The sequence below is a fragment of the Dendronephthya gigantea genome, unplaced genomic scaffold (assembly GCF_004324835.1).
Source record: "Dendronephthya gigantea isolate DGI-Jeju-01 unplaced genomic scaffold, DenGig_1.0 000061F, whole genome shotgun sequence".
Lineage (NCBI taxonomy): Eukaryota > Metazoa > Cnidaria > Anthozoa > Malacalcyonacea > Nephtheidae > Dendronephthya > Dendronephthya gigantea.
The window spans coordinates 1,234,896-1,262,040 of NW_021163071.1; the positions used below are offsets into that span (position 1 = coordinate 1,234,896).

The following is a 27,145-nucleotide window of genomic DNA, read 5'->3' on the forward strand; positions in this document are numbered from 1 at the left end:
TAATTAAAGATCTATGGGAGTTTTAGACGTCGTCCATGTTCTCTTTACAACGGCAAATCTCCAATTTCCAAGCCTTGCGCACAACATCTGCGTTTCAAAAGTGCTGCGCGAGCGCTACTTCGAATTACGCTACTCCCAACAATATGGTGGCAAAATCCTTGTAAACAAAATTTTTTAAATATGGATTTTGTGGACACCACTTTCCAACAATAGATAATTCCAACAATAGATTATTCCAACAATAGATAATGAAATGGCAATGAAGCTTAATGAGGTTTATCAGCTCATTATCTATTGTTTGAAATGCATTCGCTGCGACGAAAATGCGACGTTTAACCTAGGCCTAACTGTTAAGTGTCATGATGCATAAAGTGCATTGTCCGTTGGAATGTTTTTAAGGTAATAAAAGGTGGTTGAATTTGAGAAATAACTGAAAATTTGATACTCTCGAAGAACAGAGGCTCTCTCGAAGAAGTTCAGGAAAAGTTGGAAGAATCTTGCTCAGGTACATGCATGGCCATGGTTGGTTTTTAAGGAATCTGTGGGCTTGATCTTTGGTTTTGCAAATTAATTCATTGCCATGTAGATTTAAATATAACCAGAAGACATTAGCGAGTGGTGGCTTATTCCTGCCGACTTTTACTGCTATATCTTGTATATTTCAATTGAAAATGTGAAATGCAAGTGATCTGTTAACTTTATTTGGATTTTCCTTCCTTATTTCATTTTAGAACGAACTATATTGCGCCGAAAGGTAGAGAAGGCGAAACACAAACGCTTGCTCGCAGCGAATAATAGGTATTGTTCTCTTAATATTTGCATTTGTGACTTGAAATAACACGTTTGTACACGGTGGGCGAAACTAGAATATAGTTTAATCGAATCTTTTTTGGACTTCATCCTGAATTTTCCCAACAAATCGTTGAAACCCTCCTGGCAGGCGCAATTTTCGGAAACGGTTGTGTCGTAAATACTCGTCCGTCATGCATGCTTTGCACAGGGAAGACCGGCAATTCGGTATTATTGGTATATGTGCGTACTTTATGCTAGACTTGACATGATCAGCTATTTCAGCCTGTCTATTGTAGTTTTCTACTTCCAAAGTATCTTATCGTGCCGTAGTGGATTCCTTTGCTTTCCCTGGTCAATTAGTTTTACCACAAAAAAAAAAACTCGGAAAGCAAGTCACTTTTTCTGGGCTTCATATGACTGTGAATTGTTTTATTTTACCAAGATTTTCTTTTTTTAGAATGAAAGAATCGTCAGAGTTTAATAGGAGATGTCGGAGCTGCCTTGGGACATTTATGCACGCGAATATAAAACTCAATTTGATTTCAGTGAAAATATGCATGAGTAAAATTGCATGGATTTGGCTTTTGGTTGAGATATGCTGAGCACTCTTCTGTTTACCTCCTTGATTTTTGAAATTTTCGGCTTACGGCTTTTGCATGCATGTAGTTATGTAACCTGGTCGTGTCAAGCGCATGCGGAGGAGATACAAGTGATTCTGGGGCCCCATCGCTTGTATTTTTTCCAGTCTTGAACGACAACAGTCCGGCCAAAAAATATCGCTCACAGAGAGCCTAAAACATAAAAATGCATGAGAAATTGTATTTCTAGAAGGAGATAAAAGTCGAGTGCTCTCGTTTTCTCGGGACCATTAAAAAACGATGAATATTTCCTACAAAACGTGCATGACATTTTGTATTCGCGTGCGCAATGCGAAGGCCTTGGAGGAGTGGCGTAGGAGATGTTGAAGGTCTACAACCGGATTTTGAGTGATCATTTTATCTTGAGTGCTTTGTACATTTCTTGGAAATTAGTGTTATCAATTTTTGTATCTACGTTAAAGGATCAGATGTTGAAAGATCGCCGCAGGATCATGCAGATGTTGAAAGATCGTCGCAAGATCAGATGTTGAAAGATCGTCGCAGGATCAGATGTTGAAAGATCGCCGCAGGATCAGATGTTGAAAGATCGTCGCAGGATCAGATGTTGAAAGATCGCCGCAGGATCAGATGTTTGAAAGATCGTCGCAGGATCAGATGTTGAAGGATCGTCGAAGGATCAAATGATGCACGACGAAACGGGTGTTCAAGCGGAAGCTAGTTGAGGTACATACTATAGGTATACTGATTAGAGTAATGCATGGGGTAATGTAGTGCATGGTTTACTCTTGGATCGATTCGTTATGGTGGTCTAACCTAGTATATTCACACATCAAGTGACATTTCACCCTTTTCGACAATGCATGATAACAGGAAATTTCTCACAGCTCTTATGAGTGCGTTTTCGAAGTTTCTCGATGAAACATATTCCTAGTTGTCACTTGCGTGTGAATTCTAACGACTTGCGGTGGTCTTATACTGAGTTATACAAAAAGCTTTTTTCGTTTATTTTGAAAAATCTCCTGATGCTATAGTACTAGCGACGATTATCGTACTCGAGTCTTTTATGATTTTTCGTTTGCTGAAAAACGATATAGAATTTTTCCATATATTCATAACATTACAATAAAACATTCCTTGGGGTAAAACGGTAATAAACTATAGCAATTTGGTGAATTTTTTAAAGTAAAACTATAAAGCTCGATTGAAAAGTATTTCAGGAACGCTTTTCGCAAATTGTCGAAAAGTTACTGGATCTTTATATTTTTGTATAAGACCACCTTGGCTTAACAGCTGCGGCACAGCGGAAGATGGCTTTAAAACGTTAAAATGAAAGTAGCAAAATGCATATAGCATGGTGGACGCGCACGCAACGAAAAAAAATATTCTAGAATTCGTATTGGCCTAATTTTAGATCAATACGAAGGTAATCCAGTGTACTTATATAATTATATAAGTTCTCTGTTCAGCTTGCGACCGAAGGACCGTCTGTCAGTGGCATGCATGAAAAATTATACTTTGGTCTGCAGACATTTAAATTCGAATTATTGAAGTTTAAAATGACAAAAAAATACTATCTGATGTTTAGACACTATCACTCCTCTGTTTCCGTTGTTTGTATTAATTTTTCGGATTGCTGTTTAAGCTCTGAAAATCCGGTTAATCTTAAACACGAAGGAAATAAACGTAATCTAATCATTTTGGCCAACTCAGTGATGAAGTTGGCAGAGACGAAAAATATATATACCTTCTATATTACATGATAATACATTTCATGATAACTGGACTTGTATAATGGGGTTATCTGGGGGTATAGTCAGGAACTGTAGGTTTGTAGGTTAATGTTGTATAGTACCCCCTCTAAGCAAAAAGCTAACCCTTTAAAGAAAACTCTTTGCATTTGACACACTCACTATGTTTTTCAATTTCTTCCACTCCCCACCGTCGAGATGTTGTTGAAGAAGAACCCAAATGTTTGGAATGGAGCATGATGCAAGTAAAATTAAAGTGGTACACTGTTTACCAAAGGTAATTATACGGTGCCAAAGGTAAGGGACATTGATTATCCATATTGTGTATTGAGTTAGTTGCATGTTGAGCCCGATTACGTTTATTTCCTCCATTATCGGTCAACCGTAATCCAGAGAATAAAAAGGATATAAAAACGACATCAGGCGCATGTCTTCAGAAGCCGGGATAGTAGAAGAGTGTTGGTTGTCTATTTCTGTTTGAGATAAAAAACAACATGCAAGTTGTGAAGCATTTGGTTATAATAAAATGAACATTTGAATATTTGAAATGATTTTTGTTGCCATTGTCAGACAAAGCGCTGTTCAAATGTTTTGCAACCAGGGCGCTTATATAAGCGGACGATACGCGCGCTCGCACGTTAGACCACCAGCAGGATCGAATTGACCACATTGACGAAGCTCAAGAATTGCACGGCAATTCCTGGGACTCGGTGTGGATGAGCGGAACTGAAATGGTGAATTATAGATAAAAACGGACGGAAATGTCATTGCGGACGATTTCTAATAAAAAATACCAAATTCGAAACGACGGTCAGGTAACCTGAAATTCAGGTTACCTTGGAGGGTTTTTCTCCGGGCACTCCGGTTTCCCTCCTTTTCGTTTGGCTTTAAAAAACAGTGTCCGTGTCTGGGGCCAAACCAAAACGTGTTCGTTGGTAGTGATAAAAACGCGCGTGTGGCTTCTGGGTTCGATTCCCAGAACACTGTCGTAAAATAATTTTAACTGGTTGTGGAATCATTCATTAATCATTACGTAGCATTTCCGTTTCGGCAAATTCTTGCACGACGTAACGTACAATGGTGTAGCCAGCCTGACAATTTTGCCCCGCTATGGCTTATTGTTTTCACAGTCATTGAACACCAAAATATTAGCATAGCGGGACAAATCGTCATGCTGGGTACGCTACTGGTAATGTATCAAAACCTTTTTCAATTTTACGTAAAAAAACCCCAGGAGAGTTATTATAGCGGACTCAGAAATGTGCCTTATAGCAAATATAACATCTGGTCTCAGCAAACGCCAAAACGTCATGTGCGGGTAAATTTGAGTGGTAACTGGTAAACGAATGGTACACACTGATGGTACGAAATTAGCATGAAAAGAGCGCGCTGCGGGAACGGGGAGGGCCTCGGTCGAGTACAACAAAAGCACATTTTGATCCCGTCTTTTAACTATGTTTTGGAAAAGCGTGTAAAAATGTGTGGTCGTACAGCTTGGTGAGTGTTTTTTAATAAGATCTAGGGGCTGCCGTTTCATTGTTTACAAAAAGTAACGTTTTGTAACAGTGCAGTTTCTCTCAGTGCATTGAACATTTCAACTGATTTGTTCTTTTTCAAAGTACCCTAGACCCAGATGGTCTAACCAAGGCATGTCAGTACAAGGATAAGAATGGGAATAAAAGGCAACCAAAGTGGAAAAGCAACGATTCCCAGAAATATTATCCCTCGTATAATATAAGTCCACAATCCTACACGTAAGTCTGCAGTAAGCAAATCTGTGATGGTTAATACCAGCAGAAATGCTATCTCCTTTGCATCCTTTGCAGGCATTCGCCAGTTGCCAGCGGAGATTTGCAGTTTGCCAATCAGTTTCAAGCTTACCATCATCATGCAAGTCAGCTTTGCCATCATCGTGTGTTTTGAGGAGCTGAGCATGAAATTTAATAGGAAATTGACTGTGCATGGTTTGGGTGTGGTTAACCAAAAACTATTACAGTTTCTTACAAGAGTCACTAGAGGAACAATTTTAGTTGACAAAAAGATTTGGGAGGGATTGGGCTTCCCCTGAACTCCCAATCTCCACACCCCATTAATTATTATTTGTTATTTATCAAAATGTGGTTGATTTAGACCTGTTCTAGTATCCTGTAAAACTGGATCTCGAAGCATGAAGCAAGAATTCCCTGATGAGGAGAGAGAGCTTCAAGCTATGAAATGGGGTCTTGTTCCCTCGTGGCATAGAGGTGATCCCGCCTCATTTGGATACAAAATGAACAACGCTAGAATTGAGTCCATCACTGAGAAAAAATCTTTTAAAGGGGCTTTAGAAAAGGGAAGAAGATGTGTGGTGCTTGCTGAAGGGTTAGTAAAGATATCCCAAGATATGTTTTTGGCAGGAACTTTGAGGAACCTTCCCATCAAATGTACAAACTACAAAAAGTCTGACATTTCAACCTGAGGACATTTATTAGAAGAATTCTAGGATTAGGTTCTCCTACTTTTTATTTGTAGTTAAGTTTGATTCAACATTAGGTTGCCTCACCTCAGAATCAATTTTTGTTGCCTAGTTTCTATGAATGGCAGGAGGTAAAAAGTGGTGGTCCAAAGCAGCCATATTTCATTTACTTCAAAGATAATATGAAAAGTAAAGGGAGTGATGAAGCTAATAATGATGGGATAAAACCAGCAAGACCATTGTTGACTATGGCGGGAATATTTGATGTTTGGCAATCATCCTTGGTACATCAATCATTTTGTATATAAAATTCTGTATATTTAAGACCTGTCTACTTAACAATGTTTTACATACAGGGGTGATAAATCATTAAAGAATGAATGCATATTGTTTTAGTGTCAAAATCAGATACATTTTTGAAGAAGTACATTTTTTGTATCTATGCTCTAGGGAGAAGAGCCATTGTATAGTTATTCTGTGATAACTCTTGAAGCGAAGCCTCCGTTTAGAAGTATCCATCATAGAGTGCCAGTAAGTGCACAAGTTACTATATATGCATTTAAATAGTTTTTCAGATGCTTTGTTTTAGTGGTTAATATTCATAAAGTTTCAAACTTTGATTGAGGGATATTCTAATCTTTTCAGGCAATTTTGAAGGATGAAGATGCTGTTAGGCAGTGGCTGGATTGTAGTGAAATAAAGTATGAACAGGTTTGCACTATGTCCAAATAGTTTTTTTTTTAAATTATTGCCAGCTATTACTCCTTTAGTGAATTCTGTTGATAATATCCATGTGGGTGGTTTAGAGGTATGCCCACCTTAGTGTGTGTTCTGGCTATGAAATATGCTTTATCTTTTCTATGAATAAACCTTTACCTGGCTATTGGCTAAACCCACATAAAATTCACTTTTCAATGGCATATGCAGATAGACCTGAAAATTGGGGGGGGGGGTTATTTTAAGCACAAATTTTAAGAGCAAATGCTCAATCTTGGGGGTTGCAGCCTCTCCCTCCCCATAAGGCCCATACCAAGTACATATCATATCCCTGTTGTTGTAGGTTATTGAATAGGTATTAGAATCGTATCTTGGGATCCTAAATTCAGGTAGTGCATATTAATTGAGCCGTAATGACTAATATACATGTCAGCCAATTTGTGTACTCAACTACCTGTTTTTCCATATCGTAGTGAAACGTAGCGTAGATCACTATTTTCTGGAAACTCGGATTAAATTACTTTGAATCAGAGAAGAATGTTTTGCTAAATTAAGGGTTAAAGTGAAAACAAGCCTTATTAAAATATATCTGCACTTTCTTCTTCTCGGCAGAGTGTCCTGCAATTCCCTCGGATAAAAAATCCAAGCCCGTACACTTGAGCTAACAGTTGCCCCTTTTAGGCCCTGAAACTTCTTTCCACCGATGATTGTCTGGCCTGGCATCCTGTTTCGAAAGCTGTCAGCAACTCAAGATATAAAGAGGCAGACTGTATTAAAGAAATTGACTTGTAAGTTAATAAAATCATCAATTACGAGTTCGCACACACACAGACAGAATATCTGTCGGAATCATTTTAGAACACTCGAAGAGAAAAAGGCGCAAAAAAGTAAAATAACAAATTGGTTTAAAACATCACCAAAAAAGAGAGAATCCTCAGGCAGCATAGAAGAACCAGCATCAAAAAAGGAAAAGTTGGATAATTGATAAGATAGGTGAAAATGTATAGACTGTAGTTGAGTTTGCTTTGGACCCGTTTATTAATTATAAGCATCAAGACCATTTTCCACGGCAAGTTTTCGCCCGTAAGCGATAAGCGGTTACAGGAAAGAAACCGACCTCACTCATCAGGTTGTCCAAAGGCAAAACTCTGCGAAACTGACTGGTAATGTGGAAATTTCGATTTACAACGATAACCAAGGACCTGTTTACTAAGGCATTATTTCAAAATTCGAGACGGCGAAATTTCTAAAGGATGATACTCCTAACTATTGCATTGGACTAATAGACGAGAACTCTTCCTTGAGCGCTTAGGCGGCTTAGAGTTTAATTCTAGGACAACCTTATTTGAGCCACTTGGCAAAGAAAAATGCAATTGAAAAAGGCTTTGTAATAGACCAACATTCAAAATTTTGCCATTGACATTAAGGCCTGACGAGCCTGTCAGTGATCTCACGTAGTGAAAATGCGCGAGTAGAACCGAGTGAGTGCTATGAAGAAAAAACAATAGAACCCGAGCTTTGGAAAGGGTGATTGACGTAATAACTACAGCTGTGAAACTCGCAATCTGCTTGAGTCGACAGCCGTGTCAATGGGACACTTTCTTATGTAGAGAATTCCATGTCTGATGCCCTCACGTTTTTAACAAAGGTTTTAAACAATGTCTCACTGTAGTGATTCTATAAAACAATTATAACCAATGGTCCTTCTGCACCGTGGATGTTGCAAAATTGCTGAGAAACTATTTACTAAAAATACTATTGTATTTAGAGGAATTGGAGCATAGTTTAATAAAAGTCAAAAGTTCCGTTTATTTCTGTACTACAACATACAGCTTATAAAAATATTTACACACACACCCTATATAATATACTGTTTGTTCTAACTGCTTTGCCCTTCAATTTTTTCCATATTTTGTATTTCTACATATAAACATGAAGTTTTCTGTTCTGTTTTATATAAATTGTCTATGTAGGTCTGTCATATTATGTTTTAGCTGTTTCATAAACACCATGACCAAAGACTCCTTTCCTTGATGTGCTGTCAGATTTGTGATGTTTAAATGCTTGCGCTTTTGCTTCTGAAGTTCGGAAAGTTTCAAGTTTTGGTGAAATCTAAATAAGTCACAAAGACATATGTTATAATAGGAATTAAAATGATCAAGACAACACATTTTTTAGTACTGATCAACATCAAAATATACAACTTGACTGGCAGTTAATTTTGAACATATTTAAAATTGTATGAGATTACCTTTTCAAATTTCTTCATGTGCCATAATGGTGCACTATCAACTTGTGGTTGATGTTTTCTTAAGAGAGATGCTCTGGTTTCATATATGTCCCGTCCAACACGCTTCTGAAATAATTGAGAAGAAATTAAGAATACTGTAAAATAGCTGGTATGGCAGTTATCATAATGGAAAAATCTACAGGGTATTTTACCTTTTGGTCTTGTTTAGCTCTCAAAGCTTCTTCAGCTTTTTCTCTTTCCTCTAGCCATTTGTCCTGATATTTGTGTGCTAGGAGGTCAAAGACTGGTGTGGAAGGTCTGCAAGAAAAAATGAAGACTTTGTTAGAAAGTTCTTGTAGCTTGGAGACTCAGCACTAGTACAGGGGCCTTGTTACATATGTAGATAGAGGTCAGGTGATAGTAATTTGGGTGTGGTCAATGACCACTGAATGTGATAAATTCTTATTACAAAATGTATAATCACTTTACTGCCTACCTTGTGGGTACACCAAAGACCATAGAAGGTGGTATCTTCTTCAATTTATTCAATGATCTATCTTTTGATGCAGATGATACTTTCACATCATGAGTTGCTCTGAACTGATACTGTTCTGGTGCTGATGTTAACCCAGCTTGCACAGCCATCTTGTTCAATCTGACAAAATCACGTTCCTCTGGTTGAGTGGCAACTACCTTAGGTTTCACCACATTCCATGAACAAAGAGCTAGAAGGAATAATAAAACCATTTACTATATTGAGTAATTCTTTAATGAATACTTTGAAATTCACTCTATAAGAATGCCCATTTATGTGCATTAATTTTCTTGACATGCATACCATCTATTTACATAAAATAAATGTAAGATATCACCATGGATTGCAGTTCAGTGAATTAATAATACTTGATAAATACCTTCAGCAGCTCCATTCCCAGTGTAGAGATTAGGTCTCCCATATGTAAAACCATCAGGTGGTAGTGTAAAACAACGTTTTAAAGGTCTTCCTAATTCACTCTGAATAAAGAAAATTTATTTTAGAACCTTGAGCAATTAATAGCATATACTTTCTACAAGCCAATGAAATTTTCACATCACAACTAACAAATATGTAAATACCTTTTGAAGAAGTGGATTGTTTAGAAGAGATTCCCGTTGGATACCAAGGGTTGTCATGTTCTGTTTAATGTTCAAATTTGATATCTAAACAGTAAACACAAAGACAAAAGAGTGAAAAGACGCTTAATACTGTAACATGTTTCTTTTCAATTCGTATCTCAATATATTTACGCGATAATATTAAATCTAAAATATAGAGGCGTAAATTTCGAAAGCTTACACACTTTTTCTAGTAATACTAACTAAAAGTTATACCTTGAAGAAATGTAGCCAAAAATTCGATCGATGTCCCAAAGTATCAAATTACGAAATTCAAAGAATTTAAACGCAGTTTCTTCATAATCTTATTTGTAATTCTTTACGAACACACATTTTTTAAAACTCACCTTATATATGCTTTGCTCTGCCTTCCTCGAGTCAGGTTTACAGTGAAATAATCGAGGTTTTCAACAACAGCAGTATTTCACCGGCGCATAAACCTTGCTTTTCTGTTTATTTGGGCTCAATGTTGGCATGGCAACACCGAACGCTGCTGCAAATTGAAAACCGCAAAAAGCTGGGAACAAATCGTCATGAAATATCGTCATGGCCTAAGAAATATAAAATATATCTTCTATGTACTGTTTTTTTTTATAAATAATAATATAAAATAGTACATCAAACTGATCAAGTTGGTAAAAATTTGCGTATAGGTATATTGCAAAAGTGGGCTTCTACAAAATATATTTGAAAAAGCGGGAAAGGCAGAAAGCCCGCCAATCGTCGCCATTACTGTTGCCATGACAACAGACGCAGTGCCATCCTGAATGCAGGCTCGATGTAATGTTTGGTTGCTAACTTTGAAAATTTGTGGGAAGTTTACATTTTTGTTGGCAATGGATGAAACGAGGAAACCCCTGCTTATTCCACCGGAGTTTTCAAACTACGCAGAGAAAAATGAAGTATTTCAAACAATCGAGGTATGGTATAGGTTTTTATGTTTTGATTTTGTGAGTGCAAAGATGACTTGCTATTTGTCAACAAATAGTCAAATATATGTTATTCTCGTGTTTCAGATGTTTTACTGTTAGGTATAAGGGTAAAAATCTAGAATTCAGAATTATATTGATCGTTGACGAAATGACAGCCTAGACATGCTAGTATTACAAGTTGAATTCGATATATTTGGTTTGACAGATCTGTTTTGTTTACTTTTAGCATCTTATGAAGCAACTTGTTATCCATCAACCAGATGATCCTCTAGCATTTCTAGTTAATATTCTAGAACATGATGAAAAAGGTTAATACCTGTAGTGTGATGTAGTAAGTTAAAACTGGGAATGTGTCAAGTATGAAACTCAGGTACCTCAAAGCGAAAATTTATGAACATACTTCATGCATGCCTTTGAAATTCTGGTTTGTGAAAAAGTGTGATTCAACTTCTATCATTGGACCTGAGTTTCAATTTTTTGGGATGTTCCTGGTTGCTCCTATCTTCTTGTGAACTGCTATCGTCATTTAACTTAATGTGGTGTTTAATATTCCATATTCAATTCAGTTCCAGAGATAGTTGTTCAAGGACCTCCTGCATCTGGAAAAAGAACAATGGTGATTATTGAAAATAAAAGTCCTTCCCTAAAAGATGTGACATAAAACACTACATGCTAACCAGTCATTTTCTTTGGTAATTTCAGTCCAAGACAATAGCAAAGACACTTGGATGTGTTCATATAAATCTGGCAAATTTATTCATGGATCTAGACTCACCTGATGTGAAACAGGTTGAAATTTTTGTGAACAATAGCTATACACAGAAATACAAGAATGAATATAGTTCTTATTGTTCTGGTTCCATGCAGGCAGATATGGTTAAATTAGATTGAAATACAAAATTGGGCAGTCCTAGCTGACATTTGCATCAATTGCATGTTGACTAATAGTTTAATTGAACAATATATAATTATTTTAAACTACTTACTTTAAACTAGCTGCCACTGCAATGTATTAAATGAGTTATCACTGCAATCAGAAGTTGACATAGATTTTGCTAATGGCTTTAAAATCACTCTTGTTAGGCACAGATGTATTTCGAATCTAAAAAGGTACAAGTTCTTCATTTACAATTGATTAATATATACTAACTTTCCTGAATTCCAAATTTATATAAAATATATTACTATAATCTCTCCTTTAGGAAGTACCAACAGATTTGTGGATATCAATGATTCATGAAAGACTTAAGAAAACTGACTGTATTGCAAAAGTAAGTAATATTGCCTTGGCGTTTAGTGATGACGCTACTTATTGTTATTCACTGGTGCAGATCATTTATGTCGACATAAATGATGAACAATATGAATATAGCGATGGCATGACCATCACCACTATCCAACTGTGTTATGTTTTAAATAATATTTATTTTAATTATAGGGTTGGGTTCTCGAAGGATTTCCATCTAGCAGGTCACAGGTAGGAATTAATTAACTGTTTTTTTTAGGGGGAGATTATTTGGGAGATATTCAAAAAGAATTGAGCCTCGGAAAAGGAGTTGGCTCGTGCAACTTGAACCCTCAGCTGTCAGACAGTTGCATTTTTATGTCATAAAACAAGATTGGATGCTTTAGTTTAAATAGTATTTCTTGAGTGGGCCAAAAGAACACTTTTGTTAGTTTTGCCTTATGCTTTGTGGCTTGTGCCTCTGTCCATATGTCTCATGTCCAACGAGCACAAGGGGCTTAATATCATGTATACGTTATTCTTAGGCTTTGGCATTGCAAGTTGCTGGGATAATTCCAAAACATTTTGGTAGGTTTGCTGTAATTGTTATTTTAATTAAAATCCAAGGATTTCAGTAGAACATTTTTTCTTAAATTTTTCAGTTTTGCTGGATGCTCAAGACACAGTGCTGATAGAAAGAGCGGTTGGGAAACGAATTGACCCGCAAACTGGAGGTACTTAGTCTCACAGTGCAAAAACTGCCAAAATTAAGTTAATTTAAATTGCTCCATTTGCTGAAGAGAGGAAACGTTCGTCTTATCGTCTTCGTGGACACGAATCGGTTTTCAAAAAAAATAGCGCTTCATATTAAATATTTTGTTGATAAAAACACGTTTCTCCTGTTTACGGAAAATTACTAGATTTACAAAGGTAAGCTGGATAAATGTTGTCGAACGGTTTTCAAATGTTGCAAAAATGTTCGAAAAGTAATAAAACTGCAAAAATGGAGTCGATATTTTATAGAGAAGAGAAATTCTAATTAGGAATACTGCAAAATTAAATCTCAGTTAAACCAAATAACGTGTAATTTTAAAGCGATTAACAACGTAATCATTATCAGGTGGATAGCGCTAGTATACCTAGCTTCTGAACAACCACGAGACCTAGTCGACCAACTGTACAGCCCCGGTCCGCGAGGCAGTCTCTGTCTATTAGATCATATTAGATGTAGAAGATTTAATAGATGTCTGTTGTCATTGATCTGTTATCATCTCTTGTAATTTCAGATATTTATCATGCAACATTTGATCCAGCCACTGAGGTCGAAGTTGCAATGAGATTAGTACCAGATACAAACTCTGCTGAATCTATAATGATTCAAAGATTGAATCAATATCACAGGTGAGTCACACGGTATGCTCAATGGGTATATGCTATTGTGTCTTATGTTGAGTGCACAACAGGTAGCAATCTCAAAAGGGAGAAAGAAGAGTGAATTCAAAACTATAAGTTCTTGTCTTTTTGTGTTAACCCATTCTTCTTTATAGGAACATCGATGGTGTTTTATCTTGCTACAAGAAAATCATCAAGAAAATAAACGCAGATCAACCAAAAACAGACGTGTTCTCGCAAGGTAAGTTTAATTACTGCATGCGTTGAACTGCAGGTATATCTTTCTTGGGCACTTTGGCTTTAGCCCACAATATATGAGCCCACACCTGCCTATATACTGTACCTCCCTTAGTAAAGTACCTGCTTAAGAGGTAGTTCAATACAGAAAAATTAAAATAGTGCAGGCTATACAAGTATGCATCAAATGTGGTATAACAATTGCCTGAATAGACAAAACACTTCTCGACGTTTCGACCTGAGGGCCTTCGTCAGGAGTGTTAGTATGAGTATATCACACATTCTTACGACAATTTTAGTGAAGAAAAAAGTGGGAAAATTAACTCAAGTTCAGGATATCATAAACCAAGTCTCAAGATGCTTGGTTTCTATTTTTAGTTCATTCGTACTTGTGCAGTAATCAGTACACAGTAGCACCACACACTCCCAGGGTTCTGCTGTTGGGTGCCACTGGAAGTGGAAAAAGTGTCCAGGCCTCGCTTATTGCTCGGAAATACAATCTTGTCAGTGGTGAGTTTAAGTCAGTCATGTGATGAAACATCGCTTGTATCAATCCACAATAAACTGAATTTTTTTTTCAGTATACGTATTCAGCAATACTTATACATGTTATTATTTTTTGATTATTTCTAGTAAATTGCGATGTGCTTATCAAACAGTCTCTGGCTGAAGATTCCAAGCTTGGAGAAGCTATAAGATCTTACAAGGATAAAGGAATGGAAAGTAAGATATCGTTTATCTCTTTATCTTTCTAGTCGGAAAACAACAACAGTAACATTCTGTACCCTTCCTGGCCTTCCACTAAAACAGCATTATTCACTTTGATATTTTATGTATAGTACCAGATGATCTGATCTTACAACTGTTGCGAAACAGATTAAGTCAACTTGATTGTGTTACAAGGGGCTGGGTCTTACACGCCTTTCCAACGACACGAAGGCAGGCTGAGGCATTGTCCAGTCTGGGTTTTGAACCTAACAGGTACTATATATTATTTCCAACTACATAGATTGATGGTAATTATATTTGGTGCTTGATTGTAGTACAGGGGCCGGTTGTATCAAGCCCGTTTAGCTTAAACGGTGGATAAGTTCAAAATAGAAATCAAGTCTATCGTTTTATTCAACAAGCAAACTAAATGTCTTTAACCATAATGCAAAGATACTGTTTACAACTACATATTCAGTGCATAATATTCAAGGTGACTCATTCAAGAGAGATGTAAGAGTGTTATTTAATTTTGACTTATCCACCGTTTAAGCTAAACGGGCTTGATACAACCGGCCCCAGGCAGAAAGATTGAAATCAAACGATTTATTACAGGGGATTGAGGGAAACCTAAAGTACACTTAAACTTTAGTTTTAAACCTGACTGTGTTTGCTTCAAACCATCCCCTGGTTTGGTTTCTTCATTGTGATATCTAGATGTCCACCCCTTACTATTCTATCGTTATTCTATATTATACAGTTAATTAAATAACTTCAATAACAGGAATTCTTATACACCACGGACGTTTCCTCTTAGGGTTCTTCTTCTTGATGTTCCTAAAGATACTATTCTGGAGCGTTTAACATTGCGTAGTACAGATCCACAGACCGGTGAAAGGTAGGCCACACTTCGTATGAGAATCATTGGGATGCCGGATGTTTGTTACGTATGAGATACCTTAAGCGCCGCAAAGAAAATATCATCAAGTTTTATGTCTTACCTTCAAATTATGTCAATTTGCTTTTTTAACGAAATTCCGCTGCATGATTCCGCAACGAAAAGTCCCCCATCTTTCATAATTGTTGATTATTCGTGGAACATACATTATTAAATTACTGAATAAGGTTCATTGAAGATTCGACTGATGCACCTCTGATCAACTTTTGATTGTTTCCAGGTATCATCTTTTATACAATCCACCTCGTACCACCGAAGTCAAACAACGGTTACAAACGGTATGTTTGGATTTGAAAGTAAAACTGAATGATTTTAGGGGGGGAGAGATGAATACCAGTGCCATCGAGATGGCGAGATTCGAATTTGCCCTTCAGTTACAGGTTTTTTGTACTGTACACAGTTTGTAACAGAGGGTGAATTCAGCGTTGTTTGGTCCAGAGAGGGGGGGCGGGCTATCGCCTCAGAGTACGGTCCAGAGTGTTGATGAAATCAAATGCATAGTCAACAGGCAGTGGTCCGAAGCACGTGTGAAACGGGGGGGGGGGTGTTTGTGGTAAGAGTGATAGGATATTGCATTTGAAAAACGCATTTGGTAAAGAAATCCCGGGTAATCAGCTCATTTAGGAACGCACAGTTTGGAGTCTTGTACATATCAAATCAGTTAACATGATTGAAATTCTTCAACAAATTTAGCACCCCGAAGACCAGGAGGACCGTGTAACTGAACGTTTCTTGACGTATCAAGAACATATCGAAGATATCGCCGATTACTATGAACGGACCGTACAACATATTAATGCAGATCAAGATCCTCATACAGTATTTGAGTATATCGAGAGTATGATTGTTAATCCGCTACCAAGAAAAGAATGAAAGATGCGCAATGAACATTTTTATTTCATTTTTATTTTAACTATTTGAAGATATTTACTATGTTGTAATAGTTCTACTGCTGTAATTTTGTCATTTTATTTTAGGACATGTATAGGAAAGTGGTAGTACGTATATTCAAATTTATTCTAATACAAAATTTCTCAAAGGACTTCATGTACTTTGTAAATATAAAAAAATCATGCCAATATATTTTATGGGACTGGAGCCAGGAGGGATTGAAATTTGCGACTTGAGGTATGGCGGCATAAGCCAATATTTCCCCCCTTTAATTTCCGGCCCCCTAATTCAGTCTGCGAGCAGGCTAATACGAACGAAGAACTTTTTAAAATCAGATTCTTATCTATTTGACTTCCCTGTGCGCCCAGAAAAGATGATCCATTCTATTTATTAATCCACCGGGGCTTGCTGTCTTTTAACCACCGTTTTAACGAAATTGGGATTTGTTACAGAGAATGGACTATTTTAAGACTAGGGGTTTAATTTCTTTTACGTACCATTGAAACCAAAAGCCTGACGTTCGAGGTTGGGCTAATTTAAGAAGGTTTTTGCAAGGACCGAGCGCAATTTAAGTCTAGAACCCCATGCCTGCAGCGAGGATTGCAAATTCGGGGTTACTAAATTGAAGCAACTGACGAAATTGAGTCAGTGGTTTTGAGGCTATATTTGTGTATAAGGGGGTGAAAAGGAGGTATTAGAGAAAGGAAGATTCTAGAGAGAAGAACTCAAATAATTTGACAGAGGGATCATAGAATAGAGATTACGGCATTTTAACTTTTATTTCTATACCATTAGCAACGTGAAACATAAAACTCATCATGGAGCATCTTTCTTTTTCAATATATACTTTTGTTGCAAACATCTTGGAACTTTGGTTGTTCCAGAGTTTTATCCGCGTGTAAAGGGTCTGGTTCTAGTTTGTTTTTAAAAAGAACATGGCGTCTTTTGGTGATATTTCTTTGCCCTTCCAACATGACCCTCGTGTTTTAATGAAATACATAACAGCCCTCGTGAATCTTGGCTATGAAACCGTTGCTGTAAACAGAACTATTTCACCAGGAATTAAACAAAAGGGCGGACAAGATAAGATACCAGGGCCTCCAAACTTAACCAATTTGCAAGGCTTGAACGAATTAAAGAAAATTTTTCCAAAATTAAAACTACTTTCAAGAATAACAGTCGTTATTCAAGATCAACAACAAGTACGTTTTATTCCAGGGGAGACTGTACAAAGTTATGACATTGTTAGTGTACAACCAACAAATGAAAAACTATTTCAACAAATATGCCAAACTGTAGATTGTGACGTCATCAGCTTCGATATGACATCACGAATGCCCTTCTACATCAAACATCCTCAAATTAACGTAGCTATTGAACGTGGAATCAGTTTTGAGATACTCTATGCACCAGCCATTAGAGATGAAGGTCTACGCAAACATGTTATTACAAATGCATTGGAGTTAACCAGGGTTTGCAAAGGTCGAAATGTTGTTATATCCAGCGGCGCCGAACGAACAATTGAGTTAAGAGGTCCTTATGATCTTATAAATCTTGGGGTATTATTTGGATTAAAGCCTGACCAAAGCAAGGCAGCAGTTTCCAAAAATATTCGAAGCATCATTTATCATGCAGAAGCTCGAAATAAGACAGTGAAAGGTGTTGTTAGTTTGGAAAAGATGCCAATCTCATGTGGAGTAAAGAGAGCTTCTGAAAGCACTGAGTATAGTAAAGAGACTGATGTTACAGCAAAGAAATTGAAGGTATAAGATTATAAGGTCTCTTTTGTGTTATGGGTAATTGTGTATAAAATACAGTATTTTTTACAATATCTCAATCTGGGATTTGATGTTTTATGAACAGAAATATTTTCATTAATTACTGGTTGTTCTAAGTTCTAACCATAGTGCCATCAGCACGGTAGATCTATACCGGCCTCTGTAGATTTATATCTTTATTAATGCCACCATAAACTGACAAGTGATGTATATAATAGTGAGGATTTGGACCAACCAGAAATGCTACAAAATTGGTCTAACAAGTACTGTTACCTTTTGTGGCAGTTATTGTTTATTAACAGAGAGAGTTTGTTTGCTCATTTAGATACTTATTGTGTTATATATCTTTTACAGAATTACCTGCCAGGTGTAGGTACAAAATTCTAATAACTCAAAATGCATTTTAAGGACCAAGCCAGTAATTTTGATGTTGTGTATTGTAATATTTTTATCCTATGTCCTCTTAACAAACCATTTTCAAAGCACATAAAATTCGCTAGTTTAGGTTGAATGATGTTTTCAACCTGAAAAAAAACTAAACTTTTCACAAGATTTCTGACTGTGAAGCAAGGAAATAATCATTTTAATTCCATGTATAACTAATCAGTTTGTTCAAAAGACCCATCTTGTCATATCTCATAAACCTGATTTCTTTACTCTAATCATTACATTTACATTGTTATTGATCTTGAAATGCAGACATTAATTGCTAGGACCATTAAAAGTCCTATACTCGTGCCTTAGTGGATATGTTAATAAACAAATTCCAATGCACGTTATATATCCAGGGCGAATGTCACCAATGATCACAATTGCAGCCTTGTAATTTAAAACTGTGATCACAAAATATGTTTACCTCAAGCACTTATCAGAATGTTTGCTCAACCGTAGCAAAATTGACCACGGAAAACACGTTACTAAATATAGCTCATGATGCAGGGATTGCGACATCACACCTATTGTATGGGTGATCGGTTTTTGTGTCTGATAAATGTTGTTATTGTCAATGATCAGTTATGACACTTTGCGTCGTGTATGACTCATTCTGAATGGTATAACTGGATCGTGAATGTAATAAAGCGTGCTATTCAGAAAGAATAATTTGTAAATACCAAGGTCTTCCAAGGTGCGCTCTCTGAACGAACTCGGTCGTAAACAATTACCATGTTACCGACTCTACCAGGAATTCGAGAATTGTTAAAAGTTATGAGAAGCGATGTCTTTTTTTATAACATGCATTCAGATATTTTGACACAAAGCGGGATCCAGTATGACCATGAAAATGATTTGGTTAACCCTGGCACGTGTGAAACTGCTATCTCTACGTCGGACGGCTGCCGTGATTCACCTCAAGATTCACCACCAAAGCCTACCTATACCATGTTAACCTCAAAAACCAAGTTGGATTCAACGAAACTAGTTCCTCGCCAAGTTCCTAACACCGACACACACCGTGGTTCAAGTTTATCCACTATACCCGAGGTTCCAAAGACCATACCAAGACCTGCCAACAACGTATTACAGAATACTAATACCGTCGCACCTGCGATACCTAACATTCATCAAACTCTGAACACCGAGCCGAACGTGTTCCCCAAGTTGACCATAAACCCAAAATCGTGTAATCTTGACGCTGGTGCTAAATTTCAGAATATATTACCCAAGCCAGTGTACACAGTTATAATTTCAAATACAGCAAGACCTGAATCAAACACCGCATTTCCCACGTTATATCAGCTCTTGAAACCAAACATTTCAGTCGCGTGCAGTTCTATGACGTCGGTAAACCAAACACCGAAATCTCTCTACGTAGTTCCAGTGTTGAACCAGAATGTTAGTCCAGCGACAACCAAACTACAACCCACCAGTTATATTCAGTTATATCCAGTCTTGAATTCGAACAATGCTTCAGCTGCAACGAAAATATCATCGTCTCTCCCAGTCTTCGCAGTTTCAACACCAAGCACTAAAGTTTCGAAGAGAAATTGTGTGATCGAAGGGCAAGACTGCCCATCTCAACCAGAACTGAAATCTACTCATCCAATCTCGACATTGAAAAGTTCCTCAGGTGATACTATAATCCAACCGAGCTCATCTCAAAGTGTTTCTAGCCCGAAATCCGCAGGAATCAGTTCCTCTTCCAAGCCAGAGAAGACTCGCATCACTCGTAAGCCAAGGTCAAAACAAGTGAATATCTCCATTCCTCAAACGGGGCAGTGTGATGGCAATTTGAGCGATGTGAAAGTGGAATTGAGCAGAGAAGAACTATGGAAATTGTTTCATGAAGAAGGAAATGAAATGATCGTTTCAAAACAAGGAAGGTAAGCTTCACCAAATAGCGTTATTTTAGCAATTATTTTATTAGGTGTGTATGCCTATACATGGTGTGAACTTTGTTAAAATAGTTTGTATGTGTTATTTGCAATAGTGTATTGAATTTTATTTTAGTAAATGCATTTCTGAACTAAAGTTGATTTCAACCGATGTCAAACTTCAGTTAAAACATGCCAGGCTGATTATAGATCATTACAGTGGATCGTCTCAAATTAGTTTACTAATTTACGTATTGCTTGTATTTTATAGACCATTGTTTCCAACGCTGGACATGAAAGTTTCAGGCTTCTGTCCAGACAAGATGTACAGTGTTGCAGTGAAGTTCGTGTGTGTTGACAAGTATCGCTACTATTTCGACACGTCACGCGAGAGCTGGGATCAAACTAGGCAGATACAAACCGCAGATCATTCGAAGTGTTTTGAACACTCAGAGTCACCTGCGAGCGGAAAGGTTTGGAATAAAAAACAGTTGGAATTCGGTGAACTTCGACTCATTAATCGTTCAACCAACGTTAAAAATATGGTACGTATTATTGAACTAAATAACCTTACATAAAATTTGGTGTTACAGCTTCCATTAACTAGACAAAAAACATGTTAGGAGAGTTGATTTAATAACTTTATTTATGCTGGACAGAGTTTGTATCTTGGTTCTTTAAGAGAGTTTGTATATCAATGTTTCAACTCTATATGTAATTACTTAAAACACCTAATCTGAGCTGTGGTTTTATTCAACAGGAAAAATTAATTTCTTGTAAGATAAACCTCTTGCACTGTTAAAATATTTGATTTTGCAGTAACTCGTTAGGCTACGTCAGCGATGTTAAATACCATTGTCTTCTCTTTGTAGGTGTTTGCGCCAACCATGAGAAAGCATTGTGCCCAGGTGGTAGTTACCATGCTCCAGTGTTCGCGCTGCCATGCAAAACATACACGTCATATCAACATTCCTCTGACCGAGTTTATCGCTGTTTCAAGTTACTACAGTTTAAAAATCTCTCAACTAAAGATAGCCCACAATCCAATGGCTAAGATGAGGGCAGTGACTTATCCACGCAAGAGAAAGAATCGTCAGCGAAAGAGGTTTGAGACTTTTCGTATCTGCATAAAAAATAGCTAAAGCTGCTGTAGTGAGCATGTGACATAGTTGTTTCTGTTTTTCTTGAACCAATTGTAGTCCTGATTTTGAAAAAGTGAGTTGGTTAATCTGATCAGCCAACATTTGTTACATCTTTGTTAAATCATTAGGAATATGATGGATTTGACTCTTCGCTATGTGTTAACATTATTTGTATTTTTATCAAGTGCTGAGAATATCCCGACAAACCAAACAAAAAAGCAAAAGATTGATGCAGATCCTGCGAGTTCATTCGACAAAATTACACAGATCACTTTATCAGAATCAATCCGACTGACCATTCCTAACAACAAAACCTCATCTACCACCCCAAGTACCCAAGTATCCACTGTTTCCGATTTAGCCACGTCAAGTGTCCTACCGAGTGCATCGAGTTCCCAGCCTTCCGCTATATTAACACCCTATGTGTTCCATTCTACAACCCCGAGTACCTCAACTTCCCAGTTGCCCATCATGTCGGGTCTAGCCAATGTATGTACGCCGACCATCAAGCGAACAACAGTGATATCTTCAACGATTAAACTTCCAGAAAACCAAGATAGCCTTTCTCAAACGATGGCTCGCTCGGAATATTCTAATGTTTTGACATGTCCGACCACGAAACCAAAAGCACATATTCAAAGTGACGAGGACATTCTTGGATATATAGAGACCTATCTCTCGCCATTCCAGACATCGGAGAAAGACGAAGCATTCGATTCGTCCATTTTTGATGAACTAACCAAAATCAACTGTATTTCAGACAAACTAAATAGTTTTGATGACCTCGACTTTGTGCTGACAAATGTTGCTGAATGTTAAAGTATATGCGCGTGATAGCTCGTTATTCGCGTGGTTTATGATTAAAAGAGACAATTGTAATATTTTTTCTTTCATTATAGAAGTATTAAATTTTGTTATACCAATTATCAATCACTCAAAGTGACTTGTATTCTTTTTGTTGTTAGAGATTATGGTATCATTTTGGATTTGGTTAAAACATTTTATCGCGTTTTCCATTACAAAAAATGAATGCAGAATTCTGCGTCTTGTGAGTTTTGTGCCTTCTAGCTCAAACTGTCTCAAATCTTAAGTTTGCAAGATGATGTTACTTCAGTGTCTGGTAGGGCATTGTTTGCTAGTTTGCCCATATTCCATAATCCATATGTTTTCAGCATAAGATTATATTTGGACCAAGAATAATTACACAAAGTGCCTGTGGTCTTTTCCTAATGTTTGTTTAAATAAAACATAGCGAAAGAATTACATTAGAAACTAATTTTAATATGGTAAATTTTTGAATATGTTTAGGTTTATCGGGTGATATCATTTTAGACTGATATATAAGACCCGTTTACACTTGCGGTTTTTGTTCCGATTTTACGTGCGATTTTCATCTTTTGATAGATGTGAACAAGTGAATTAGTTACGGATGATCAAGTATGAGCACTTCTACAACAGAGCATTCCTAACTAGTCACTCGTTCACATCTACCAAAAGAAGAAAATCGCATCTAAAATTGCAAGTGTAAACGGGTTAATGGGCCTATAGATTGATATTATTTATCTATGATGTTTGACATTATAGACTTACGTCTTTATGATATGGTTTTTAGTGTAATTGACTGTAGGGCTTTACAGAAAAACATCTTTTGGTGCATGAAGTAATTAAACCATTCATTCAAAAGTTTTTCTGAAAAAGAAGGCTATACAAGCAAGACTTATATATATATATATAGATGCCGTTTAAAAATACATCGTATTGTATATAGTGAAAGTGTCACTATGTTAGTATATATTATTTGTGATTACGTGCCAGAGCATGCGGCAAATATGTTTTGTTGTATCCAATTGCTGGTTAGTTTCAACACAGGGCTTAATGTTGTTTACGAGTTCTGCCATTTGGCATTGTTACAACAATCATTGCATTTTTCCCGCATACCTTAATCTATTATGCGTTGCTCCGATGCATTGTTACGAATGTTTACGTATATTGTTTACCAGTATCATCTCGTTCCAGCAATTTAATTAGGCAACTGATCACGATAACAACATATTGTAATATTGTAATCCGTTTTCCGAAAGGCGACAAAATAATCTCTTAGGGGTGTACAAGTCAGAAAAAATGATGAAATATACATATAGTATTATAGGCATGGACGGCCCTGGGTTTTATAACATATATAGTCATAGATAGATAGATAACTGATAACACTATATGTTTGAGATATATAGCTATTAGTAGACCTTTTATAGTGCGGATAACTGATTGATTGAGCGAGCCTTCGTGTATAAACACCACGAAAATCTTTACCCTAACGAAATCTTTAAAAACGGGTTGTTTTTTTGGATATTGATAAAGTAATTGTTTGTCAAGTGATTGTTTTTACAGTTTTTACAGTTTCGTATTACATATGAATGATATCACAAGTCTGAGTATCACAGGCATGTACTACATTTAAACCTATAGTTTGGTTAAAAAGCTGGTAGCATATATCATGGAGTGGGATGTTTAATTTTTTAGACGTTTTTCATATCGGATAGTTCAGCCATAACTCAAGACTACCACCCTGCCAAATATGGTATGCGCTGCTAAAAATAGCTCATTACGTATGGCGGTACGCGTTCTCTATGCAAATCGCAATCTTTTTTTAGGACTAAGTTTTTGTCTTATTTTGATCAATTTGTTTTGACAAAAAAGCTTTCAAGTCAGGTATTACATTCACAGTCTCATTGTAATCGAAGTAAAAGCAGCTGCTGGAATATCAAGGTTAAACTTTGAAGAACCATCGTCAAAAAATGTCTGAAGGTTTTGTTTACGATACCATCACGTCACAATCGGTCAGGCCAACAAACAACAAACAAAGCATACTCTCAGCAAAAGATATCGCTCAGAAATCAACCCAAATGGCTTCAATCAAAGATGTATTTTTACCAAATAAGAATTCCTTGCCCTGCAAGATGAAGCATTTGGCTGATCTAAAGGCGGAACTCGGAAATGAAGCACTGTGGGAGATTTTTCACGCTGAGGGACACGAAATGAAAATCACCAACACGGGACGGTACGTGTATAGCGCTATTTTTTGTCAATCGCTCCAACATTGTCCGTTGTTCAGTATAACTTGATTAAACCTTAGTATTCTTAAATTATGGTTTCCCTTTTCATTATTGTTGGCTCCATATTTATACTTGCTGTTTTTTTAATCGTATTTACCGCGGTTAAAATAATCACTATCTGCATGCATGTTTGTTAGCGCTATTCAGCCTTCGTACAGCCGGCCACAGCCCACATGTGACATAATTATTGCTGCGACTCAAATTTCTGATCTTCGATCGGACACCGAGTCAAGTAGAAAGTGTTTTCCCACAAAAAGCGTGAGAATATATGATTTTCCTTTTATTTTTCTTCCTTCATTAAAATATACTCGGTGAAATGAAGTGTTTCAAGTGTGATAGTTATACAACTAAATATCGATAGTTGGCTCAGAGCCCTCAACCTGTTCCGTTATTGCCATTTATAAATGATAAAGACTTGAGGCAAATTTGTTGTGAGTTACATGATATGCATCTGTGGAATCCTCAATGATACTTAGAGCGCTTTCCATTAAGCGGCCAAAATGGTCAGACCGGTCATATTTTAAATTGAAATCGAATATTTCGTTAAGAATATAGCGGTGAAACTGCATTTCCCGTGCTCGTCAGATGTAAATAACGATATACCTGAATGCAGAGTTCTTGAAACACTCTAAAATACCAGTAATCTGTTTGTACCGAAATGCAACAGGACCGGTCTGGCCGTTTTTTCCGTATCAAGGAAAGCGCCCTAAATTAATTTCACTTTGTGTTATATGCAATTATTTAACAAAATTTTATGAGAGGCGTATAATCCTGGAGGGATATTTAGCTTCCTGCATGTTGTTAGTGTGACTGTGTGTCTTTGTCACTGCCTTTTTATAACTCATTTGTAGAAAGCATTGAGTTCAGTGATTATGAATCATGATTTAATGATTTTCTCAAGCCTGGGCAGTCATGCGCCTAAATCCCACTGAAAGTTGCACTGTGTCTGCTGTGAAATGAGAATCATAGGTGATTGATGCTCGGTTAAATCGTGAAATTTCTCTTTATTTCTAGGTCATTATTTCCAGTCTTAATGGTGAAACTTGCAGGGCTATCGCTTACCGAGAAATACAGCGTGTCGGTTAACTTTTCGAATGTTGACACGGCTAGGTATCGCTATCTTCCGACCAAGAACGAATGGCATCAATTTTTTCTGGCAGAGCGCGAGGTAACTACGAAAGGTGGCCGAAGATTATACGAGCACCCGAACTCCCCTGCATTCGGCGCGTTCTGGACGGCACAAGTGCTCACGTTTGATAAACTGCGTTTGATAAACAACTTAAATAAAACTGACAAACATATGGTAAGAACTGTTTTTATTAATAGCATGATAGCGTTCTTTTCGCTGACAATCCAGTGATGCATGCACTCCAATATATGAGTTTTTTTTGTCTGGTCTCACCGCTGATCACCGTAGTGTGTGGGAATACCGCAATGATTTATAACTACTTCAGTCACTGGACTGACCTATACTTCAGTTACTGGACTGACCTGGGCATATGAGAATGGTTTAAAATGTCTTAGTTTAAGTGATTGTGAGATGACTTGTAGTGTTAAGGTCGAGTTCTCTATTCATTTTAGATCCACGTGTCAAGTCTGCGTAAATACCGTATTCAAGTTATCGTAACCAAACTTACTTGTTCACACTGTCATCAACCTCACGTGCGCATGATCGAACTACCTCTGACCGAGTTCATTGCTGTGACTGGCTACCGAAATAGCAAAATCACACGATTGAAAATTGAGATGAATCCTTTGTCTGCTGCATTCCGGGAAAGCTACAAGACTCGTAGAGCTGCTCGTAAGAGGTAATTATTTATTGCAGTACTGAACTGGTTCAAATACAGTAAATGGATGTCTCTAACATAATCATTGGCAAAATCTCATTTCTCATCAAATGTTATATAACGAGCCTTCGTCAGGAGAGTGTGGCCACGTCGTACCCAGGGTCTTTGGATGCTCATAACCGCCATCGTTACTCTCATGATATAGGTCTCACTTGTGCTTTTTTCGTTTTTTAGAAATCTAGAAGCACTTCATGATCAGTGTGCTAACAAAAAGCTAAAACAAGATGACGACGTAACAAATGCTGATATGAACCGCAGTTGCTCATTGAAAGAAAGGGAAGAAAGGCCAAGGAGATCATGTTGCAAAACATCTCCGGACACCTTAACATCGCAGGATGCGCCATTCATCGATCTTACTGATCACGTGAAAACCTTTCTGCAGCACGACGCCGTACCTCCTCCCCCTCCAAATGACATCACAATTTACCCTCATTTCCATCAGCTTCTTAACCCTATCAATGGTTCAGAACAATTAATGATCGATAATATTCCACAGCTGTGTACACCGGAGATTGATTCTCAGTATCCGAGAATAGTACCACCAGGTTTCGAGTCACTGGAGCAATATGCCTATGATTGTGATTTTCAATCATACTGTCAAAAGTACGATGACTTTACGAGCCCATTTCAATACACTGAATGGGACACTCTGTATTACTGAGGAATTGATATCGGGATTGTTGGGAAACAGACGGTTTTCACCAGGAATGAACTAGTACAGTGCGGTTGGTCGTCAGGTTCTACGGTCACGGCGAGCCACGTTAGCCTTAGAATAAAACAACTTCTCGCCATTGGCTGTTATGACAATATGAGCTGATGGATTCTTTGTAATTGCCGATAGATTTTTACTTTTATATTATAGTGTATTTAATTAAACTCGTATTTATTTATTTAAAATTACAAAGTTTATGTCT

The 27,145-nt window shown here is 37.1% G+C and overlaps 6 protein-coding genes across 7 annotated transcripts; 5 read left to right on the plus strand and 1 right to left on the minus strand.

Moving 5' to 3' along the window:
- Nucleotides 1-4,574: 4,574 nt before the first annotated feature.
- On the plus strand, nt 4,575-8,087 carry LOC114530348 (embryonic stem cell-specific 5-hydroxymethylcytosine-binding protein-like). 2 transcript variants are annotated; one of them, XM_028551961.1, is made up of 8 exons: nt 4,575-4,636; nt 4,759-4,893; nt 5,270-5,500; nt 5,707-5,878; nt 6,045-6,125; nt 6,240-6,305; nt 6,993-7,099; nt 7,170-8,087. In XM_028551961.1, exons 1-8 carry the CDS (start codon nt 4,617-4,619, stop codon nt 7,294-7,296), a joined length of 939 nt encoding a protein of 312 aa, XP_028407762.1. In that variant the 5' UTR covers nt 4,575-4,616; the 3' UTR covers nt 7,297-8,087. The 2 variants fall into 2 exon arrangements, with proteins under 2 accessions (XP_028407762.1, XP_028407763.1); XM_028551962.1 differs by lacking the exon at nt 7,170-8,087 and having other exon boundaries at nt 6,993-7,103.
- Nucleotides 8,088-8,120: 33 nt separating this feature from the next.
- Nucleotides 8,121-10,152, minus strand: LOC114530349 (cilia- and flagella-associated protein 77-like). The gene is made up of 7 exons (XM_028551963.1): nt 10,044-10,152; nt 9,658-9,741; nt 9,456-9,555; nt 9,038-9,266; nt 8,754-8,859; nt 8,563-8,667; nt 8,121-8,423 (listed from the first exon to the last, which is right to left on the minus strand). The coding sequence occupies exons 2-7, from the start codon at nt 9,712-9,714 to the stop codon at nt 8,295-8,297; spliced, it is 726 nt and encodes a 241-aa protein (XP_028407764.1). The 5' UTR covers nt 9,715-9,741; nt 10,044-10,152; the 3' UTR covers nt 8,121-8,294.
- A 312-nt stretch (nt 10,153-10,464) lies between these two features.
- LOC114530290 (adenylate kinase 8-like) lies at nt 10,465-16,214 on the plus strand. The gene is made up of 17 exons (XM_028551898.1): nt 10,465-10,616; nt 10,855-10,936; nt 11,195-11,244; nt 11,331-11,417; nt 11,712-11,738; nt 11,831-11,899; nt 12,067-12,105; nt 12,399-12,441; nt 12,516-12,587; nt 13,140-13,254; nt 13,401-13,486; nt 13,861-13,992; nt 14,116-14,205; nt 14,322-14,463; nt 15,008-15,088; nt 15,369-15,426; nt 15,842-16,214. The coding sequence occupies exons 1-17, from the start codon at nt 10,533-10,535 to the stop codon at nt 16,019-16,021; spliced, it is 1,437 nt and encodes a 478-aa protein (XP_028407699.1). The 5' UTR covers nt 10,465-10,532; the 3' UTR covers nt 16,022-16,214.
- A 758-nt stretch (nt 16,215-16,972) lies between these two features.
- On the plus strand, nt 16,973-18,260 carry LOC114530266 (ribonuclease P protein subunit p30-like). Its single transcript, XM_028551866.1, has 2 exons — nt 16,973-17,802; nt 18,172-18,260. The coding sequence occupies exons 1-2, from the start codon at nt 16,975-16,977 to the stop codon at nt 18,202-18,204; spliced, it is 861 nt and encodes a 286-aa protein (XP_028407667.1). The 5' UTR covers nt 16,973-16,974; the 3' UTR covers nt 18,205-18,260.
- Nucleotides 18,261-18,973: 713 nt separating this feature from the next.
- LOC114530264 lies at nt 18,974-22,322 on the plus strand. Its single transcript, XM_028551864.1, has 4 exons — nt 18,974-20,138; nt 20,401-20,674; nt 21,002-21,234; nt 21,457-22,322. The coding sequence occupies exons 1-4, from the start codon at nt 18,982-18,984 to the stop codon at nt 22,088-22,090; spliced, it is 2,298 nt and encodes a 765-aa protein (XP_028407665.1). The 5' UTR covers nt 18,974-18,981; the 3' UTR covers nt 22,091-22,322.
- A 1,083-nt stretch (nt 22,323-23,405) lies between these two features.
- LOC114530265 (T-box protein 2-like) lies at nt 23,406-26,902 on the plus strand. The gene is made up of 4 exons (XM_028551865.1): nt 23,406-24,329; nt 25,399-25,687; nt 25,966-26,192; nt 26,406-26,902. The coding sequence occupies exons 1-4, from the start codon at nt 24,067-24,069 to the stop codon at nt 26,890-26,892; spliced, it is 1,266 nt and encodes a 421-aa protein (XP_028407666.1). The 5' UTR covers nt 23,406-24,066; the 3' UTR covers nt 26,893-26,902.
- The last annotated feature ends 243 nt before the right edge of the window (nt 26,903-27,145 follow it).

Excerpts from the sequence above, each read along its gene's own strand:
- LOC114530264 (XM_028551864.1), top strand. The coding sequence starts at position 18,982 with ATGTTACCGACTCTACCAGGAATTCGAGAATTGTTAAAAGTTATGAGA. Across the intron at positions 20,139-20,400 it reads ATCGTTTCAAAACAAGGAAG|ACCATTGTTTCCAACGCTGG; the intron begins GTAAGCTTCACC and ends TGTATTTTATAG. Across the intron at positions 20,675-21,001 it reads CAACCAACGTTAAAAATATG|GTGTTTGCGCCAACCATGAG; the intron begins GTACGTATTATT and ends TTCTCTTTGTAG.
- LOC114530290 (XM_028551898.1), top strand. The coding sequence starts at position 10,533 with ATGGATGAAACGAGGAAACCCCTGCTTATTCCACCGGAGTTTTCAAAC. Across the intron at positions 11,900-12,066 it reads AAACTGACTGTATTGCAAAA|GGTTGGGTTCTCGAAGGATT; the intron begins GTAAGTAATATT and ends TTTTAATTATAG. Across the intron at positions 12,106-12,398 it reads TTCCATCTAGCAGGTCACAG|GCTTTGGCATTGCAAGTTGC; the intron begins GTAGGAATTAAT and ends CGTTATTCTTAG.
- LOC114530348 (XM_028551961.1), top strand. The coding sequence starts at position 4,617 with ATGTGTGGTCGTACAGCTTG. Across the intron at positions 4,894-5,269 it reads ATAAGTCCACAATCCTACAC|ACCTGTTCTAGTATCCTGTA; the intron begins GTAAGTCTGCAG and ends TGGTTGATTTAG. Across the intron at positions 5,501-5,706 it reads TGTGTGGTGCTTGCTGAAGG|TTTCTATGAATGGCAGGAGG; the intron begins GTTAGTAAAGAT and ends TTTGTTGCCTAG.
- LOC114530266 (XM_028551866.1), top strand. The coding sequence starts at position 16,975 with ATGGCGTCTTTTGGTGATATTTCTTTGCCCTTCCAACATGACCCTCGT. Across the intron at positions 17,803-18,171 it reads TTACAGCAAAGAAATTGAAG|AATTACCTGCCAGGTGTAGG; the intron begins GTATAAGATTAT and ends TATCTTTTACAG.
- LOC114530265 (XM_028551865.1), top strand. The coding sequence starts at position 24,067 with ATGTCTGAAGGTTTTGTTTACGATACCATCACGTCACAATCGGTCAGG. Across the intron at positions 25,688-25,965 it reads ATAAAACTGACAAACATATG|ATCCACGTGTCAAGTCTGCG; the intron begins GTAAGAACTGTT and ends TATTCATTTTAG. Across the intron at positions 26,193-26,405 it reads CGTAGAGCTGCTCGTAAGAG|AAATCTAGAAGCACTTCATG; the intron begins GTAATTATTTAT and ends TTCGTTTTTTAG.
- LOC114530349 (XM_028551963.1), bottom strand. The coding sequence starts at position 9,714 with ATGACAACCCTTGGTATCCAACGGGAATCTCTTCTAAACAATCCACTT. Across the intron at positions 9,556-9,657 it reads ACAATCCACTTCTTCAAAAG|AGTGAATTAGGAAGACCTTT; the intron begins GTATTTACATAT and ends TTCTTTATTCAG. Across the intron at positions 8,424-8,562 it reads ACATGAAGAAATTTGAAAAG|ATTTCACCAAAACTTGAAAC; the intron begins GTAATCTCATAC and ends TGACTTATTTAG.